This window comes from Rattus norvegicus, chromosome 6, assembly GCF_036323735.1.
Source record: "Rattus norvegicus strain BN/NHsdMcwi chromosome 6, GRCr8, whole genome shotgun sequence".
Classification (NCBI taxonomy): Eukaryota; Metazoa; Chordata; class Mammalia; order Rodentia; family Muridae; genus Rattus; species Rattus norvegicus.
The window spans coordinates 106999181-107016222 of record NC_086024.1 but is presented as its reverse complement, the minus strand read 5'-3'; the positions used below and the strand labels follow the sequence as shown (position 1 = coordinate 107016222).

General features: G+C 40.4%; 1 protein-coding gene across 1 annotated transcript; it reads left to right on the top strand.

Annotated features, from left to right (window-relative positions):
- The first annotated feature begins 1092 nt into the window (after positions 1 to 1092).
- Med6 (mediator complex subunit 6) lies at positions 1093 to 14559 on the top strand. The gene is made up of 8 exons (NM_001106742.1): positions 1093 to 1187; positions 4069 to 4228; positions 5628 to 5719; positions 6099 to 6181; positions 6903 to 7011; positions 8641 to 8756; positions 13577 to 13604; positions 14157 to 14559. Exons 1-8 carry the CDS (start codon positions 1166 to 1168, stop codon positions 14285 to 14287), a joined length of 741 nt encoding a protein of 246 aa, NP_001100212.1. The 5' UTR covers positions 1093 to 1165; the 3' UTR covers positions 14288 to 14559.
- Positions 14560 to 17042: the final 2483 nt, after the last annotated feature.

The following is a 17042-nucleotide window of genomic DNA, read 5'->3' as shown; positions in this document are numbered from 1 at the left end:
CCCAACACTTGGGAGGTGCAGGGAGGTAGGTAGAGTTCAAGGTCAGCCTGGTAGCTTGGCCAACAAAGCAAGTTTCAGGACAGCTAGGGCCATTACACAGAGAAATTTTGTCTTGAAAACCAACGTGTGTGTGTGTGTGTGTGTGTGTGTGTGTGTGTGTGTGTGTGTGCAGAGATTTAAAAATGTGGAATTCTTTGGTATAGGAGTCAAAAAGTCCAAGTTAAATTAATGGTTCTCCTGCTTTGAGTTATGGTTAAATGCTCCTCTTGGTAGTCCTTAGTTTTGTGAATATAGGCCTCTTCCTTCAGGTTTTGGGGCTCTCCTTGCAGTTTCTGTATCTTGTTTGTAGACGTCTCCCTCATTTTATAAAGTCACACTAGAGACAGAAAGTTCCATTATGGTTTTCTATGGCTTCCCCACCTCACAGAATTGCTCCCTGCCCTCAGGTGTTTAGACAGTACTGGAAAGCCAAAGTCTCTTGAATTTCTCTGCTTGAGACAAGGTGAAAAAACAGAGGTAAATCTAACAGCTCGTTCTTACACTCACGAGGTGTTCTTTATTTTCTTTAAAATACTGTCTCTCTATGTAGTCCAGGCTGGCCCCAAATTTGTTACGCACTTGGCTCTCCCTCCAAGATATGGGATTAAGTAAGAGCCTTGGTTTAGAGAATTTTAGAATGTCAGTAATGAGCATGAGCTAGCACTGTTTAACCTCTTACTTGTACATAAAATTACTTTCCCCACTGTTCGGCCCTGACGCTTTCGCTTATTTTGTTTGTTTGTTTTGTTCTGGCTCTGTACCTCCAACCTCAGCCAGTAGCAGCTTGGCATCCAAGGGAGACAGCCCTTCCTTATCTTCTCACTCCACAAGTCTACTGGTCCCGCCCCTCCCGGTTTCATCCTCCATTGGGTCCCAATCCCCTCTCTTCCCGGCCGACACCCTGTGCCACGCCTTTTTCCTTCCGGCAGGTGTCCTACAACAAAACCTCGCCCGGGCTCCGCCCACTTTACGCCTCACTACGCCTCCCACCGCGAACTTCCCCCCCCTCCACGTGAATACTTTTGACCTCCTCGCTAACCGTACCGCAGTCAGCCGCAGCTTCCGTCGCAGTACTCATTACCTTTACTGTGCGCCGGAAGTAGGTTCTTAGAGCGCTTTTGGAATTATGGCGGCGGTGGATATCCGAGGTAATTAATGTTATGCTTCCCCTACCAGATTGTGGTCTACTTGGGGCTCATAGCTCGCCGAAGTCAGGGTCACACTCTTTTGTGAGGTCTCTCAAGTTCTTCCGAGTGGCTCCTGGACAGCCTAAACCTCTAATTTAACGAAAAGTTGTCTCGCTTTCCCGTGTTATGACTAGTCTTTAAAAGGGCAGAAGCGGAAAAAATTAGAAACAGTTTGGGTTTTTCTCTCGCAATGTTGGGCGTTATATCGGGGCAAATGGATGGCTTTTCGGAAGAGAGAAGTGGAATAAAATAAGGTCTGATCCCACTCTATGGGTCCCCCGGACAGAAGTCCCTAAGTCTTCATATTAATAAGTTTTAATTTTTAGCCTATAATATCTTTCACTTATCATTCATTCAGTGGTTACCTTCGGCAGACTGAGGGGCAGAGGTATTTTCGTTGAGTCAGAATAAATAAATGGAGTCGCAACCTCTTAAATTGCTTTTTAGTCGGGTAGTATGTTTGGTTTTTGTTTGTAGATTTTATTTTTCCTCTTGACAATTTCGTACACGTATATAATGTATTGCTTATTACTTAGATTTGTTAGCATAATTGTGATGTGCCTGGTGTTTAGAGGAATGGCAAAGGAACTGGCACAGCCAGAACTGGAGGGAGGAGCTGTGGAAGTGAGAGCTGGGAAGATAAATTAGACAACTGTTGTAGGTTAGGGTACGGTTCATTTCCTTTGACTAAGACAAGAGAGCCACTGCAGAGTTTTGATCGACAGGGATGGCATGTTCTGACTTTTTAAATTTATGTATTTATGTATTAGATCGTTTCGGCTGCTGAGAATAGTGTAAAAGACAAGGGTAGAATTTAAAAGAAAAACAAAAAACAAAACAAGGACTTTTCTGGAATGGACGGAAATTGGAGGTATCTGGGAAGAGCTGCATTAGTAAGACGGTTAAATCTCCTTGATTTTTGGTGTTTTCTATTTATGAAGTGATCACAACTTACCTCAAAGTGTGGCAAATATTTTTTTCAGACTTTTCACTTCAGTTTTTTGTAGACAAATGTCCTTGAATTCAGGAGGCTGTTTAAATTGATTAAGATCTGTGAATAATAGAGTAAGTCATATTTGCCTTGACATATAGTGACTATTATGCTCATTCTTGACGAATAAAAACTCACAATTTAATGGGAACACATTACCTGTGTTTCTGTTTATGGTATGAGAATTATTAATAAAAATATGTTAAATTTACTATGAGAACAGAACAGACCACCACTACTGCTGTAACGGTTACTGGGTTACAGTGTGCCAAGCATTTGCCATAACAGTATTGCTTATATAATTATGGATCTTACCTACCTTCCAACAGTTAGTTAATAGATACAGATATGAATGATTATGCCTGGTGATGAGAGATAAAACATTGTTAAGGAAAAAGTCAGTTTCCCAAAGCAGCTAAAAGAAAAACACATTTTACAGTAAATAAAATTGTTAGTAAGATTAGGAAATTTAAATCGTGGTTGTGGTTTTTCCCTGTGTTGCTTTTCATTAGAAAAGATGTCTTTTTCTAAAAACATTCTTTCCTGGTTACTGGACCTGGATACTGTGACTGGATCCATGTATATTTATGGATATATGTATACATATAATACATATAAATAGTTGGTATTGATTGATTTTGTTGATATACTTCATTTGTTTCCTATATTTTAAAACACAAAGCATGATTTTTAAAAAAAATTTTTTTACATGTAACAACTTTCTCTCATTTGATTTATTCTTCACGGAATTGCTTGTCACCTGACTTAGATCTGACTTCTTCAGAAATGCCTAAAGTAGCTGTACAGAAGAGCTGAGACTTTTCATCCAGTACTATATACATATTATATCATTGTCTAACCAGAGTGGTGTTTAGTGGGCACTGATATGAAGCACCATCATAGCAAGTGTATCATAAAACTCTATAGGAAACTAATTTACCTTGTCTTTTAAAACAGGATCACATGTCATCACTGTTCCTGGATTTAAATGTCTCTAAAATTTGAGGTTTAATTCTACTCTGAATCTGAAACATTATGGCTGTAATAAGTGGATTTTAGCATCTGCCCCTTAACTTTTACAGCACTATCCTCTCATCTGTAATAGAAGGCTCCCCAATATTCCCTGCCCACCAGTGGAAGGATCCTTAAACTAGTGGTTGTGGCTGTGTTTGAAAGTTTCTGAATCAGTTCTCAACATTTAGGAAGTCAGGATTTCTAGGATTTTAAGTTTTGGGTTTTATTTGAGACAGCCTTTCTGTATCCCTGGCGGTCCTGGAACTTGCTCTGTAGACCAGGCTGGCCTGGAACTCAGATCTACCTGCCTCCGTTTCCCAGTGCTGGGACTAAGGTGTGCACCACCATCACCTAGCCTTTTTCATACCTCTGTATTTAAGTTTTCTGTGCTAGGAAATAGTAGTTTGTTTGTTTGTTTGTTTTTCAATTTATTTTAACTATTTTACTTACTCATTTTACATCCCACTCACTGGCCCCCTTCCTACACTCTTCCCACAATCCTTTGGGTGGGGCCCCCTGGGTATCTCCCTGGGAAGTAGTTTATACTTCTTTTTTTTATGTGAGCCTTTCTTCTTTAACACGGTGCAAAATCCACCTCTTGTCCCATGAAAAATAATTTCCATTTCCCCCTTAAAGTGTTTTGTTTCTCCTTTTGTGTTTCTATAATTAATTTATCCCTAACTTTACTACTTAGTATGTTTCTTTTTCATATCTGATTTCTGTTAGACTGTCAGAGTACATAGGGCAGAATAAGTCATTCTTTAATTCATAGCACATAATAGGTATTTGTTAAATTAGATTATTTACCTTTTCTAATTCATTTTTTTTTTCTTACAGATAATCTGCTGGGAATCTCTTGGGTTGACAGTTCTTGGATCCCCATTTTGAACAGTGGTAGTGTCCTGGATTACTTTTCAGAAAGAAGCAATCCTTTTTATGACAGGACGTGTAATAATGAAGTGGTTAAAATGCAGAGGCTGACATTAGAGCACTTGAAGTAAGTCGTTTTAGAGATTTTGCAACGAATACCAACTACCATGCATTTTGGCCTGTCCATGGTGATTGGTAACACTCACTGTAGAACCTTTGGAAGGAAAACAAAGTTTTAGGCCGGGAAGATAACTTGTTGGGTAAAACCACCTGTGTACATGCTTGATGATCCGATGATGGGAGACAAGGATGAGCTCTTGAAAGGTATACTCTCGGGCTTAGAGGGGATGCATATGACCTCAGCCAACACAAGGACTTATAGGCAGCTGAGTAAAGCTGGGAGTGGGAGAGAGATCCTCCCAGCAAAGAATATACCAATTGGTTGTCTAGTGCCAAACAGTCAGCCCTGAAAACACACATCCAAGTAACATTACATGGACTTAACAGGTTATATTCAGGATATTACATATAATATCTATTTTTATTTATATACAATATATATAAGTTTATAATGTATATCACATGTAAGTATATAGTATATATACACATAAGTATATAATATGTATACATATATTTATGTAATAACAATTGATAAAAAAGGAGGTTGTGAATTTGAAGAAGAGTGGGGAGGCGTAGGTGGGAGCTTAGAAAGGAAAGGAAAGGGAGAAGTGTTTTAATTAAATGGCAGTCTCAAAAATAAAGAACAAAAGATGTCCTCTGACCTTATACACACATGTGCGCGTGTACGCGCGCACACACACACACACACGTATGTGTGTATATAAAATATAATATATATATATAAACATACTTTAAAATAATAAGACACGTTTTGTTTGGGACTGTGCAGATTTGACATTTATTCGTAACTTCTTCATAATGTCTGTCTAAGGCAGGACTGAAGCTGCTGCTCAATAAGTGAGCTTATCATTAGGACTGTTTCCAATCTGGTAACTATGATTGTTCTCATTTTAAATCTAATATTATTTAATATAGCCTGGTTTATTGTAAGCCCTTCTTTGACAAATGAAAAAATTTTTTATCCAAACATGAAACGGTAATTTAGACATAGGATGCTAAATTTTGTTTTGTTCCATTTGCCCTAGTTTCTGAAATAACTTGTATAAATATTGGGGATGAGATAGGTTTTATAAGACTTAGTTCCTATATTTTAAATAGCTTTTACGATGAGGTAAATGTAGTCGTTAAAGGTAACTTATTGTAGTTTTAAATATCTTAATGAAACTAAATTTAAATTTATGAATTTTTATATTGTTTAAAAGCCACTTTTTAATCTGTATACCACCTGTATAGAAAAATAGGTAGTGTTATTCAATAGCCAACCTTTAACATTGATCAGAAGCAATTTTAGCCACCCTTTTACAATACTGGTATAATTTATCTGGTAATTGAAGTGTCCTACAGAGAGTTAGGAGTCATTCGAGATCTCTGTATGTCTCTTTCAGTCAGATGGTTGGAATCGAATACATCCTTTTACATGCTCAAGAGCCCATTCTTTTCATCATTCGAAAGCAACAGCGGCAGTCCCCCGCTCAAGGTAAACTGTACAAAACCACCATAATTTATTTACTTTCTGATCTGTAGGCTTTTTTTTAAAACGAGGGATTTATTTTGGTATACCATTCTGGAACTGACTTACGTTTTTCGTTTGTTTTTGATTTGCATTGAGCTCTGTTTCTGTAGGTACTGCAGATTACATACATGTCTAATACTTGTTAGGGGCGTGTTCATTAGACTCAGCAGCCTTTGTGCTCATGGCCAGATTCATTACGGATGCCCAGTAAGGATACACAGCTAGACAATCACGCAGAGGCATTGTAGGAGTCTACATCTTATGAGGATCTGTAGCACGTATGCCTTCTGTTCAGCATAGGATATAACTATGTGTTCATAAGCACTTTTTCTTGCTGCTTTAGTTATTCCACTGGCTGATTACTATATCATCGCTGGAGTCATCTATCAGGCGCCAGACTTGGGATCAGTTATAAACTCCAGAGTGGTATGTGTCTTCACCCACTTGCCTGCCTGCCTTCTCTCTCCCTCTGCACTTGACATAGTAGCCTTGGACTCAGCATGTGTCTGAAGCAGGCCTAGAACCCCTGATCCTCCTACTTCTGTCTTCCAAGTGCTGAGATTGCTGATGTGATGTGTGCCAGCATACTTTGCTTTTTTCACATTCTTTGAACATTAAAGCAGACATCTCCCTGTTCTGAGAATCAAATAGAAAGACTTCTGCTTTGTGTAAGCTGGTATAAAATGCTGACTCTTGGAGAGTTTTGAGCACTGTTTCTATGGATCAAGGCAGTGCTAACATTGAGTCTGCCTGAAGAGCTACCTATGGTCTACATTAGCATGCATAAAACACTTAGAAAAAGAACTACACAGTACTATTTTATTGTCCATTTTATTATTCCCTAAATAATACATTGTAACAGCTGTCTATATAGTACTTATATTACGCCTTATAAGTAATCTAGAGATATTTAAAAATCTACAATGTATAGGTTACACTGAAATGCTAATTATTTTACATAAGGCATGCGAATATGGAGCTAATCCCTTGCGATATGAAGGGTGACTACAACTCCTGTCACATGGTAATCTAGATTATGAAAATAGGAAATTATTATCTTTGCGTAGGTAATATTTTGTATGTATTAGACACTGTAGCTGACCTGGTGAGAGACTTAGAAAGTGTTGGTTTTGTTTTGTTTTACAAGCTTACCGCAGTGCATGGCATTCAGTCAGCTTTTGATGAAGCTATGTCATACTGTCGATATCATCCTTCCAAAGGGTATTGGTGGCACTTTAAAGATCATGAAGAGCAAGGTAAGCAGAGGGCCCAGGCCCTCCCAAAACAGTTTGGTTCTGAGGATGAAGCTTGAGGGCTTGTGACGTTACTTACCTAGGTAGATTTTATTTTTCAGACGATGATGGCATTGCTGCCCTTGTGTTCTTGTCATAGTTGCAGGAATAGTAACATCAGAACAGTTGTTCTTTTGTCTGTGGGCTATCATGTTCATATGCTTTATAAAGAAATTTAAGGTTTAAACTATTTAGAATGCAAAGTGGAGAAAACATTGGTGATGAACAAAGGTCTTTTTTTTTTTTTTTTAATTTCTTGAGTTGTCTTGGATTTTGGAACCCTTCAGCCCTCTAGTCTTCAAAGTCAGGGAGATGAGATACTATCCTTGGTGGCCTTTCTTCAGATGGCCAGGCCTTGTTCCCTCCCTCCCCTCCCTCCCCTCCCTCCCCTCCCTCCCCTCCCTCCCTCTCTTCTTTCTGCCTTCCTGTTGTGTTAAGGATTAAACCCCAGACTTTACTAGGTCAGCACTGAATTCCTAAGTTATATCCCTAGTTGATGAGGTTGCTTACTGACTGTCTCTCCTCCCCAACCCACTGCCACCCGCCACCCACCCCGAGCGTGTGTGTGCATGTGCGTGCGCGTACCACAGCATGTTGTGGGTGTCAGATGTCAGAGGATAGTTCCTCAGAGAAGACCACTCTGTGGTTGGTTCTTCTGTCCACCTTAAGTGTGTCTTCTGGAGATTAGACTCAGGTCTCTAGGCTTGCATAGCCAGTATCTCTGTTCACTGTATCTTTTCACTGGCCCTAGGTCACTTTCTGATTCTTCGATGTTACCACCTGCCCTGACACTGGGTGCTTAGGTTCCATGGCTGGTAATCTATGGCTGTTCTTTTACCATGTTTACCAAAAAACCTGTCTCCAGAAATGTGTCTATATCAGTGTGTTTTCTTTTTTGAGAATAATGAAGTTTGGGAAAGATGGCCTTTATGTAGGATTCATTCTTGCCTTCATGATCTTGTCATGTAACTTTTCCCCCTTGATACAGTATTTAGCATTTTTCTCGGAAAGAATGAGAGTGAATAAATAAATATGTTTTAGAAAATTTCTCCAATGGAGCTCAGGCTGGCCTTGATTCCACAATTTTCCTGTCCTCATCCTCCCAAGTGCTAAGATTAACAGAGAATGCCTCACTAGTCCTGCTAATTGTAGTTGCTTGAAACAGCTTTTGTGTGCAGGTTAAATTGATCTTGCTATATGGCCAAGGATGACCTTGAACTCCTGATTCTGTTGCCTGGTTTAATTACTGTCTTTGCAACTGAGCATAGTAACTAGTTTGCAAAACCTGTTTTTTTCTATGTGTCCTTAGTAGATTCTGTGGAAAAGGACCACTGAATTGTACTTAAAATACTCAAAAGTAATTTCAAGCCAATAATGTGGACTGTCTAGGTAATTATGAGGAATGTTAGTCTAAGAGCTGTCTGTCAGTGCTACAGTGAGATGAACTACCAGCTTTGGAAATGTTTGCAAAGGAGAGCTAGGAACTTCTTTTATGTATTTGCTGTTTTATTGAAGAATTTCCCTAGTAACGATAGCATTAAAAATAATAGTTGAGTATGTTCAGAATGTTGATTTGGATTTTATGTTTACTAGATAAAGTCAAACCTAAAGCCAAAAGGAAAGAAGAACCAAGCTCTATTTTCCAGAGACAACGTGTGGATGCTTTACTCATAGACCTCAGACAGAAATTTCCACCCAGATTTGTTCAGGTAATAAGGATGTGTTGTGAATTTTGATTTTTGACGTTTTAACACATTTTTAATTGGAAAGTCTTTTAGGTGTGGTTTAAAAAATACTGTTTTTACTTATTAGCTAAGCATTTACTTCTGAATGAGATTTAAAGACTTAGTGGAGCCAATGAATAAAAGAAATGGATTCAGCGTTGTTCAATGCCCCTTATTGAATCTGTGTGAACACTGAAGCCTGTATTTAGCTAATATTCTCAACCATAAGGTTGCTGAGAGCATAACAGGTTGTAACAAACCTAGATTGTGAGGCTCATGCTTTCTACTCTGCCGGCTGCATTCCAAGCCTGATACATAAGGGCTGTGGGTCTTAAATGGTTAATGAGTTAAGACTTTAATAGAAGGAATAGAAAGCAGTACAGGGCGTGGCATGGTCAAGAGAGGAAGCAGAGGTAGAAATCGAAGTTTCTTGTGACCGTGTTAAAGGTTTGTAATGCCCCCTCGTGATTCAGAGTAGTCTAGCAGCAACAGACCTACCTGCTGTTCTGCGACCTAAGCTTTCGAAGTGACTCAGGTGAGAGAGAGAATGTGTGGCCATGGTTAGTGTCAGTTATTCTAACCCTTTACAGAGATGTGGACTCTCATAGGCAGGGTTATTGTTGTTAGAGGGATTTGAGGATTTTAAAGTAGTTTTAAGCTAATCGAGTTTTTTTTTTTTTTGTTTTTTTGTTTTTTTTTTTAAACACCATAAAATGACATGAGAACAGGCCTCTTCTTCCCTGTCTGACTGTAAAATAGTGAGGAATGTTACTATAATGGTGTGGTAGTGAAGAGAGCATGTGACACAGGTTGGAACATAGCATTAGAAAGCCAGCTTAGAGAAATGTCATGAACTGATCTTGAAGGTGAGCAAGGGGAAACGTGAGTTAGAGCTGCACACTTGGAGGCCGCTCTGGGCGGTTTGAGATGCGGTCGGTCATTGATTCAGTGAGTGTAACGTCTCTGCTGTGTAGCCTGAGAGAAGAGCATCTGGCCGTGTGCTGTCCAGTACATTAGCCACTAGGCATATGCGACTTGAGTGTGGCAGACAAAGCTCGTTCAGGTTGAGTTGTGATGTAAGTGTACAGTACATACCGGACCCATATCAGGCAGCTCATAACTGCCTACCACTCTAGTTCCAGGGGTTCAGATGCTATCATCTGGCCTCCATGGGTACCCACATGTGTGGCACTTGAACATGAACACATAAACATAAATGAAAGTAAATCTTAAAACAAAATCTTAGGACTAGAGAGATGGCTCAACAGTTAAGAGCGCTGGTTGCTGTAACAGGTCCTGGGATTGATTGCTGACACCCACGAGGAAGCTCACAAACATTCAGTGCCCTCTTCTGGCCTCTACAGGTACCAAACATGCATGTGGTGCACAGACATACATGCAAACAAAACATGCACATACGATTATAAAGAAAAAACCTTATACCAAAAGGGTAAGACAATTTTTAAAATATTAATTATAAGGTTTCTTTTTATAGATATGCCTGGAGGTTCTTTTAAAAATGAATTATTTAATGTGTATGGTTTTGTCTGCTTATGTATCCATGTACCACATGTATGCATGATGCCCTTGGAGGACAGAAGAGGGCGTTGGATGTCTTGGAACAGACCGTTGTAAGCACTACATGTGTGCTGGCAATCAAACCGAGGCCCTTTAAGTACAGCCAGTGTTATACTAGATGTTTCCTCTTCTATTAAATATTTGTTCCTCCAAACTACTTTAGATATATTTAAGTCTTGACGTGCTCATGACATTCAACTGTGTTGTGGGTGTCTACCACCCTCATAGTTGGTAATTTGTATGTAGTTTTACTCAGTAGAGGTTTATTACTATGACATACAGTAAGAACATACAGCCCAGGGCTGGAGAGACAACTCAGTGGTTAGGAGCGCCGGCTGTTCTCACGAGTACCCAGGTTGGATTCCCAGCACCCACAGGGCAGCTCACAGGAGTCTGTAACTCTGGTCCCAGGAACTCCAGTGCCCTCTTTTGGCCCATGTCAGCACCAGGTATGCATGTAGTACACAGATGTCCATCCAGGCAAAATGCGCCTAAGCATTAAAAAAAAAAAAAAAAAGAGTATATAGTCAGATTCTATGGGAAAGACACAGGAGTCTGCAGAGTCTGAGGTGGACAGTACAGGTTTTCTTGTCCTTTCCCCTTCCTTATACAGGCTGTAGAGTATGCATTTTTACCTCAACAGTAAAAATAGAGCAATATATGAATGGAAATTTATTAGAAACTCGGAACAGCATTGTTAGTTCATCATACATTTATGCCTCTCTCACATAACAAAGGCCCACAGTCTGAAGGAAGCAGACCTTTGGCATAGACTGTACTTGTGCAGCATAGGGACAGGGAAGCAGTGTTAGCAGGTCCAGAACGATGGGAAGCCCCACAATTCAGGTTTGTATATTCCCGCCAAGGGCCAACCATGGAACTAGGCCTCATTTTGTGTTTAACTTTTTTCAATGTTGGGGGTTAAACTGATGGCCTTGGAGGAGCTGCATCTTCAACAACCCCCCCTTTTTTCCCTAAAAAATTAACATTAACTTATTGTAACTTACTGGTAGGGTGGTTCTCTGGAGAGGTTCGTTTGGATGTTAGAGGGTAATTTATGGTTATAGGGCAACAAGTTCTCCCTCGTGTGGGTCCTTGGGATCAAAAGCAGGTCCAGTGTGGTGCTAGGTGCATTTACTTTATGCTCTGAGCCGGTTTATTGGCCATCTTTTTTTTTTTTTTTCTTGCGACAGGGTCTCACTGAGTTGCCTGAGCTGGTCTTTAAGCTCAAGTAGCATGAGTAGGCTTTGAACATGTGCTCCTCCTTCCTCAGCCTTCTGAGTATCTGGGATCACAGCTCCTCATCACCACAACACTTCAAGGAGCCTTTCTGAGGAGGGCAGTGTCAGGCCTACCATGGTTAACTTTCTCTGCACAGTGAATAAGAAGTCCTGTTTGGTCGGGTTAAATGTAAATGTTCACAGTACTTGTAGCTAGAGTGCAAGTTCATAATTGACAGAGAAATGTGTGGTCTTTTCTAAAGCGGAGAGGTAAGAAGAGGAGCACCTGTGTTCAGAAGACATTTAGAGACACATGACAGTAGGGAAAGAGTAGGCTTGGTGCTTAAGAGCCACTGGCTGCTCTTACAGAGGCCCTGGGTTCAATCCCAACACCTACCCTGTGGCTCAGACCCATCTGTAACTCTAGTTCCAGGGAATCTGAGGCCCTGTGCCGGTTTTGTTGGGCAGCATGAATGCATGTTGTAACAGACATACATGCCAACAAAGCACTGTACACATAAATATTTAATAAAGTTAAAAATATGTGACTGTAGAACATGAGGATAAAGAGATTACCTTTTCTTCTGAAATGACAGATGTGCACAGAATCTGCCAAGGTAGGTCGGAAAGTATGGTGGATGTGTATTAGTGTCATGTTTTGTTAGTGTGTCTTAACTTAGCATGCAGAGTGTCGTTATTAAAAGTAAGGAGTTGGCTATGAGCCTCAAGGGAAGAGGTGCTTTGGAACATTTAGTGAATACTGGGATTGAAAAGTAAGAAAGTCTATCAAAAAATCCAAGACTGAAGAGTCCTGCTGTGTAGTAGAGGACTTGACAATGCTCCTGACTTCTCATGTCCCCACAGCTTTTCTGCAGTTTCATTTTAAAAAGTGTGTGTGTGTGTGTGTGTGTGTGTGTGTGTGTGTGTGTATTTCAACTTTTAGTTTCTGGGAAGCAAACTTGGGTGGGTGGAGGTAGGTGGTCAGGCTTTGGTGGCAGGTTCCTTCACCTGCTGATCTATCTCCCAGGCCCCTGAAATTTCATTTTTAATATTATACCTCTTATGATCATTTTAAATTATTTTTTAATTATTTGTTTATGGTATTTCTGTGTATATGTTTGTGCATGCGAATGCAGTGCTCTCAGGGGCCAAAAGAGGGTTCCTGATACTGGAGGTGGTGTTCAGGTGGCTGTCAGCTGCCCAGTGTGGGTGTCTGGAACCAAATTCAGGTCTTCTGCGGGGTCTTTACCCGCTGAACCAGCCGCACTGGAGAAGCGGCTCAGTGAGTAGAGCACCGCTTACCAGCTCACAGCCATCTGTACCTCTCACTCCAAGGGGTTTGACTTCTTATGGTTTCCATGGGCACAAGGGATGGGCCTGGTACACAGCCGTACATGGAGACAAAATATCCATACAGATAAAAATAAATCTTTAGGGGAAAAATATTTTTCTTTCTTAGTTCCCATTCCTGCTATACTTAAAATCAAAGGGTTTATCCATGGAACTTGCTTTGTAGACCAGGCTAATCTTAAGTCACAGAGGCCCACCTGCCTCTGCCTCCCACGTGCCATGATTAAACCACCCCTGGGGTCATTGTCCTTTTTTTTTTAAGTTCATATCCTCTAAGCAGATAAGTATCAGAAGGTTTGAGACTCTGTTATTCCTTCTCATTAGATTCTATGTGACTACTCTTTTAAATTGTCGTGTGTGTGTGTGTGTGTGTGTGTGTGTGTGTGTGTGTGTGTGGTGTGTGCGTGAGTGTGTAGGGGGTAACGGTTTTTTAGATGAACAGTGTTTTTATGGCTGACTTCTGGTTTTAGATTTATATCTTTCTGAAATGAAGGGTAAGAAATAGGAAATGAGAAGCTTACTTTTATGGTGCTTGAATGGTAATTGTCATTTATAATACAGTTATGTAAGTATGCCATTTAAGACTAAAGCCCAGAGAAACTTTATTAACTTGAGTTTTCCCTCTTCTCTTCCCATTTCCTATTTTTCAAATTCTAGCAAAAGTCTGGAGAGAAGCCTGTCCCAGGTATGGTTCATCTGCTGTTCTTACTAAACTGAAATTACAGTGAAGCAGCCTGTTTAATGTTCTAACAGCAGCAGCATGGAGATGAGCTGCCACTGTTTTGTCTTTTTAGGCTGCCTCAGTATAGTTCGTCACTCCTAACTTTTGGTTCTGTGGAATTGCAAGCAGGAAGTGGTTTTGTGGTAGTAAAACTAGCGTTTGGAGATAGGGTTTGGGTAGAGAGACGGAAGAACAAAGACTGCAGAGTGACGTGGTGGCAGGTTTCCCACTGTGTAGGTACTCAGCTGTCTGGTGTTGCCGTCAACATTTTTTCTGGCTTGTTCAGACATGTTTCATTTTACTACAAACATGTGTTTGCCTAGCATTACTAATTTCCTTGACTTTTTTTTAGGTTTATAAATTAATTTTAAAATATGTTTGCCTGAGTAAACAACTAAATATTCAGCTTCATAAGCAATTAAAAATGAATTTGAAAGAGTAAACCATTAATGTTTAAATTTTTGTCTTTCTTCTACCTTCCATTTGTCTTGATAAAATACCTGCTTTGACATCTAGTGGACCAGGCAAAGAAAGAGGCAGAGCCCCTGCCAGAAACTGTAAAGTCCGAGGAGAAGGAGAGCGCAAAGAGCGCTCAGCAGACTGTAAGCACTAAAGGTCCCCCTGAGAAGCGAATGAGACTTCAGTGAGTGTTGGACAAGAAAGAAGCCGGCAAGCCCCTTGTCAGTCAGTATACCTCAGCCCCGTGGGAGGCTCTAGAGCCTGGAAACACTATCACAGCCCTCTCGTTTGTACGGAATGCACTTGTTCTTTACAAAGGACATTCTCCTACCATGCTTTCTATGTGAATATTTCTTAAGTATCTTTTGTAATCTTTCCACTGCTGGACTTGGGCAGTGCACCTAACTCACAGATATGCCAGTATATATCTTTAAAACAATAAAGTTATTTGTATATATTACTCATGCCTTTTCCTTGTCTCTGAGAAGTGTTAATGGAATCCTAAGCGTGTCTTGTACTATTTGGCTATTTCTCTGTATTACAGTAATACATTTATTGAATAATTGAGAGGTAAAGGAAAGCTCTCTTGTTGATATCATTATCATCCTACCGACTCTTGTCATGCTAGCCTGCTGTTTCTTGTCATGTAGTCTGTTGTGAGCATTTGCCAGTGTTTGCTAGTGTGTGGACTGTAATTCCTGAGATCTGTAGCTCAGGCTCTTAACTACCTCCTGAGTTATTTTGTCCCCCGTTTGGTATATTTTAGACAGGGCTGTATTAACTGTGTTTGTGCATAGTGCCACGTGCGTAGTTCATAGGTTGGGTCACTGCAATCTCTGCATCCTCAGGGCTCTTACGCTATATTGTCAGTGTTTTCTCCAATGGTGTCGAGTCCAGTTCATCATTTAAGTGCAAAATGTGAAGTGCTGTGTTGTACGTTGGTGTGTGCATGTCATTATTCTGGTAGGTCCTCTACAACAGCCAGATCATTTCCTATTTCCCATGAGTCTGTACCTGTTGTTCCTGGACCATATCCCTTTCTATACACAATGTGTGTCCATACATATGGCCTGAAGCTCAACCCATGATGAGTATTTTCTGCTACGTTTCTATCCTATATTTCTACTTCTCTATCCAGGTCCACTACTGAGAAAGACAATGTGACCAAGTCTTGGGGCATTTCTGGTATGTTTATACATTACATGCTGACACTTACATAAACCCAGGTTGGACTTTAAAAATAACATCTTCAGCTATTAAATAGGATTATTCCTACAGCAAGAAACATGAACTGAAGGAGAATTCCCAATGCCATAAAACTTAGATATCTGCTTAAATACTTTATTTTGGCCATTGGTCCTATTCACAGCTGACCCTGTATTTGCCACTAATTATTGACTATTGCAGGCTCAAATCTTAGGACTTGGTGGAATTGACAAAATCTAGCTTGTTGTTGACAAGTCTGGCTTCACAGCCACTTAGATACTTTCTGTAACAACATAGTCACTTGATATCTATATAATCAGGTAGCCAATTTGTAAAAACAAGACCTGTTTTACAAAAGAAAAAAAGGATGTATAATATCTTGCCTTTTAATTTTCTACCAGATGATATACTTCTTACAGAACCCCAGAGCTATACACTGTGGTCCTTGCCACAAATCATTGAGCATCGTTTTCTACCTTTAGCATCACCCAGCTTCCGAGTTCATGTCTTAGCAAGGCTTCCAGTGCCATCACTGTCTCTTACATTTCTGTCTTGATTAATATGATCTCATCAATTGCTAGATAAAAGGTGTATGGGATATCTAGACAGTCTGTACTATGGCAAAGGATATGGCATCAGGACTTTGGGTCCATGAGACCTGTGACGCACACATACTAGACTATAGCTAAGACTACATCTGTCACCTGGCCCTCAGGTGCTTTTATTCTAATAGAAAGTACTTTGGATTCTTGGTCAGCAATATCAACTTAATCTTATGTCCAAATGTAACAGAAATGTGTGGACAGCCCTTTTCCCCTGCATAGTTATCAGGGTAAGTAGCTATGGTTTCATCCGTCATGTATCCTTTGGACTATGGAACAGACATGAAGCAATGATCCTTGCTGCCTCATTTATTGCACCCCTAAGAATTCTGAAGTCCTATTAACCTGGTTTTAACTCCCAATCTGTCCTTGGTAGTCTAATGATAGTTGTGATCTCATGCCCCACCCTAGGGAAGGTTAAGCATTTGCTGCTGTTTTTGCCTCTGGATCAGAATCAAATTCTCACCATTGCCTTTGTTCCCCAGCATCTTCTACTCCTAACCCTGGTTTTTGGGGGTCAACACTGGATCTTTTAGTGCTCCTGCTGTCAGCCCTCCCCCAACACTGGCAATGATATGAACGTTTAGTATACATCTTGATCATATATAATAAATCTATGTCGGCATATCTATTTTTTTCACTAATTCATTTACTTTACATCCCAATCTAAGCTTCTCCTCCTTCCTCTCTTCCCAGTCCCTCCCTCTTCCCTCCCCTCCCCCATGCCTCCCTCCCTTTCTCCTCAGAGAAGGGGAGGTCTGTGGGTTTTAAACCACCTTGACTTAGCAAACTGCAGTAGGACTAGGTGCATCTTCTACTGAGGATTAGGGTTATTGGGGTAAGGAGTCCAAAAACAAGCGACAGAGTCAGAGACATCCCTGCTCCCAGCCTGTCTGTTTCAAGGCCCCCTTTAGTCCCTTCTTCACCCACCATGCCAATTCTGGCAGTCAACTTCTCTGTGTGGACATTGCTTCTAGGAGCCACTCCAGCAGCAAATTTGTATCATATCCTGAATTCTTTGCCAGGCAGTAAAATCCCATACCATTGGAGATTCCCCTTTATAATACTATGTTTTGCCACTTGATTGTGCCACAGGAAATACAGCTATGCCTTCCTCGATTTTGTATTTAAGCTG

What these genes read in the sequence shown, in the direction of transcription:
- Med6 (NM_001106742.1), top strand. Translation starts at nt 1,166, where the DNA reads ATGGCGGCGGTGGATATCCGAG. An exon ending in GCGGCAGTCCCCCGCTCAAG is followed by an intron (nt 5,720 to 6,098) that starts GTAAACTGTACA and finishes TTGCTGCTTTAG; the next exon opens with TTATTCCACTGGCTGATTAC. An exon ending in TAAAGATCATGAAGAGCAAG is followed by an intron (nt 7,012 to 8,640) that starts GTAAGCAGAGGG and finishes TATGTTTACTAG; the next exon opens with ATAAAGTCAAACCTAAAGCC.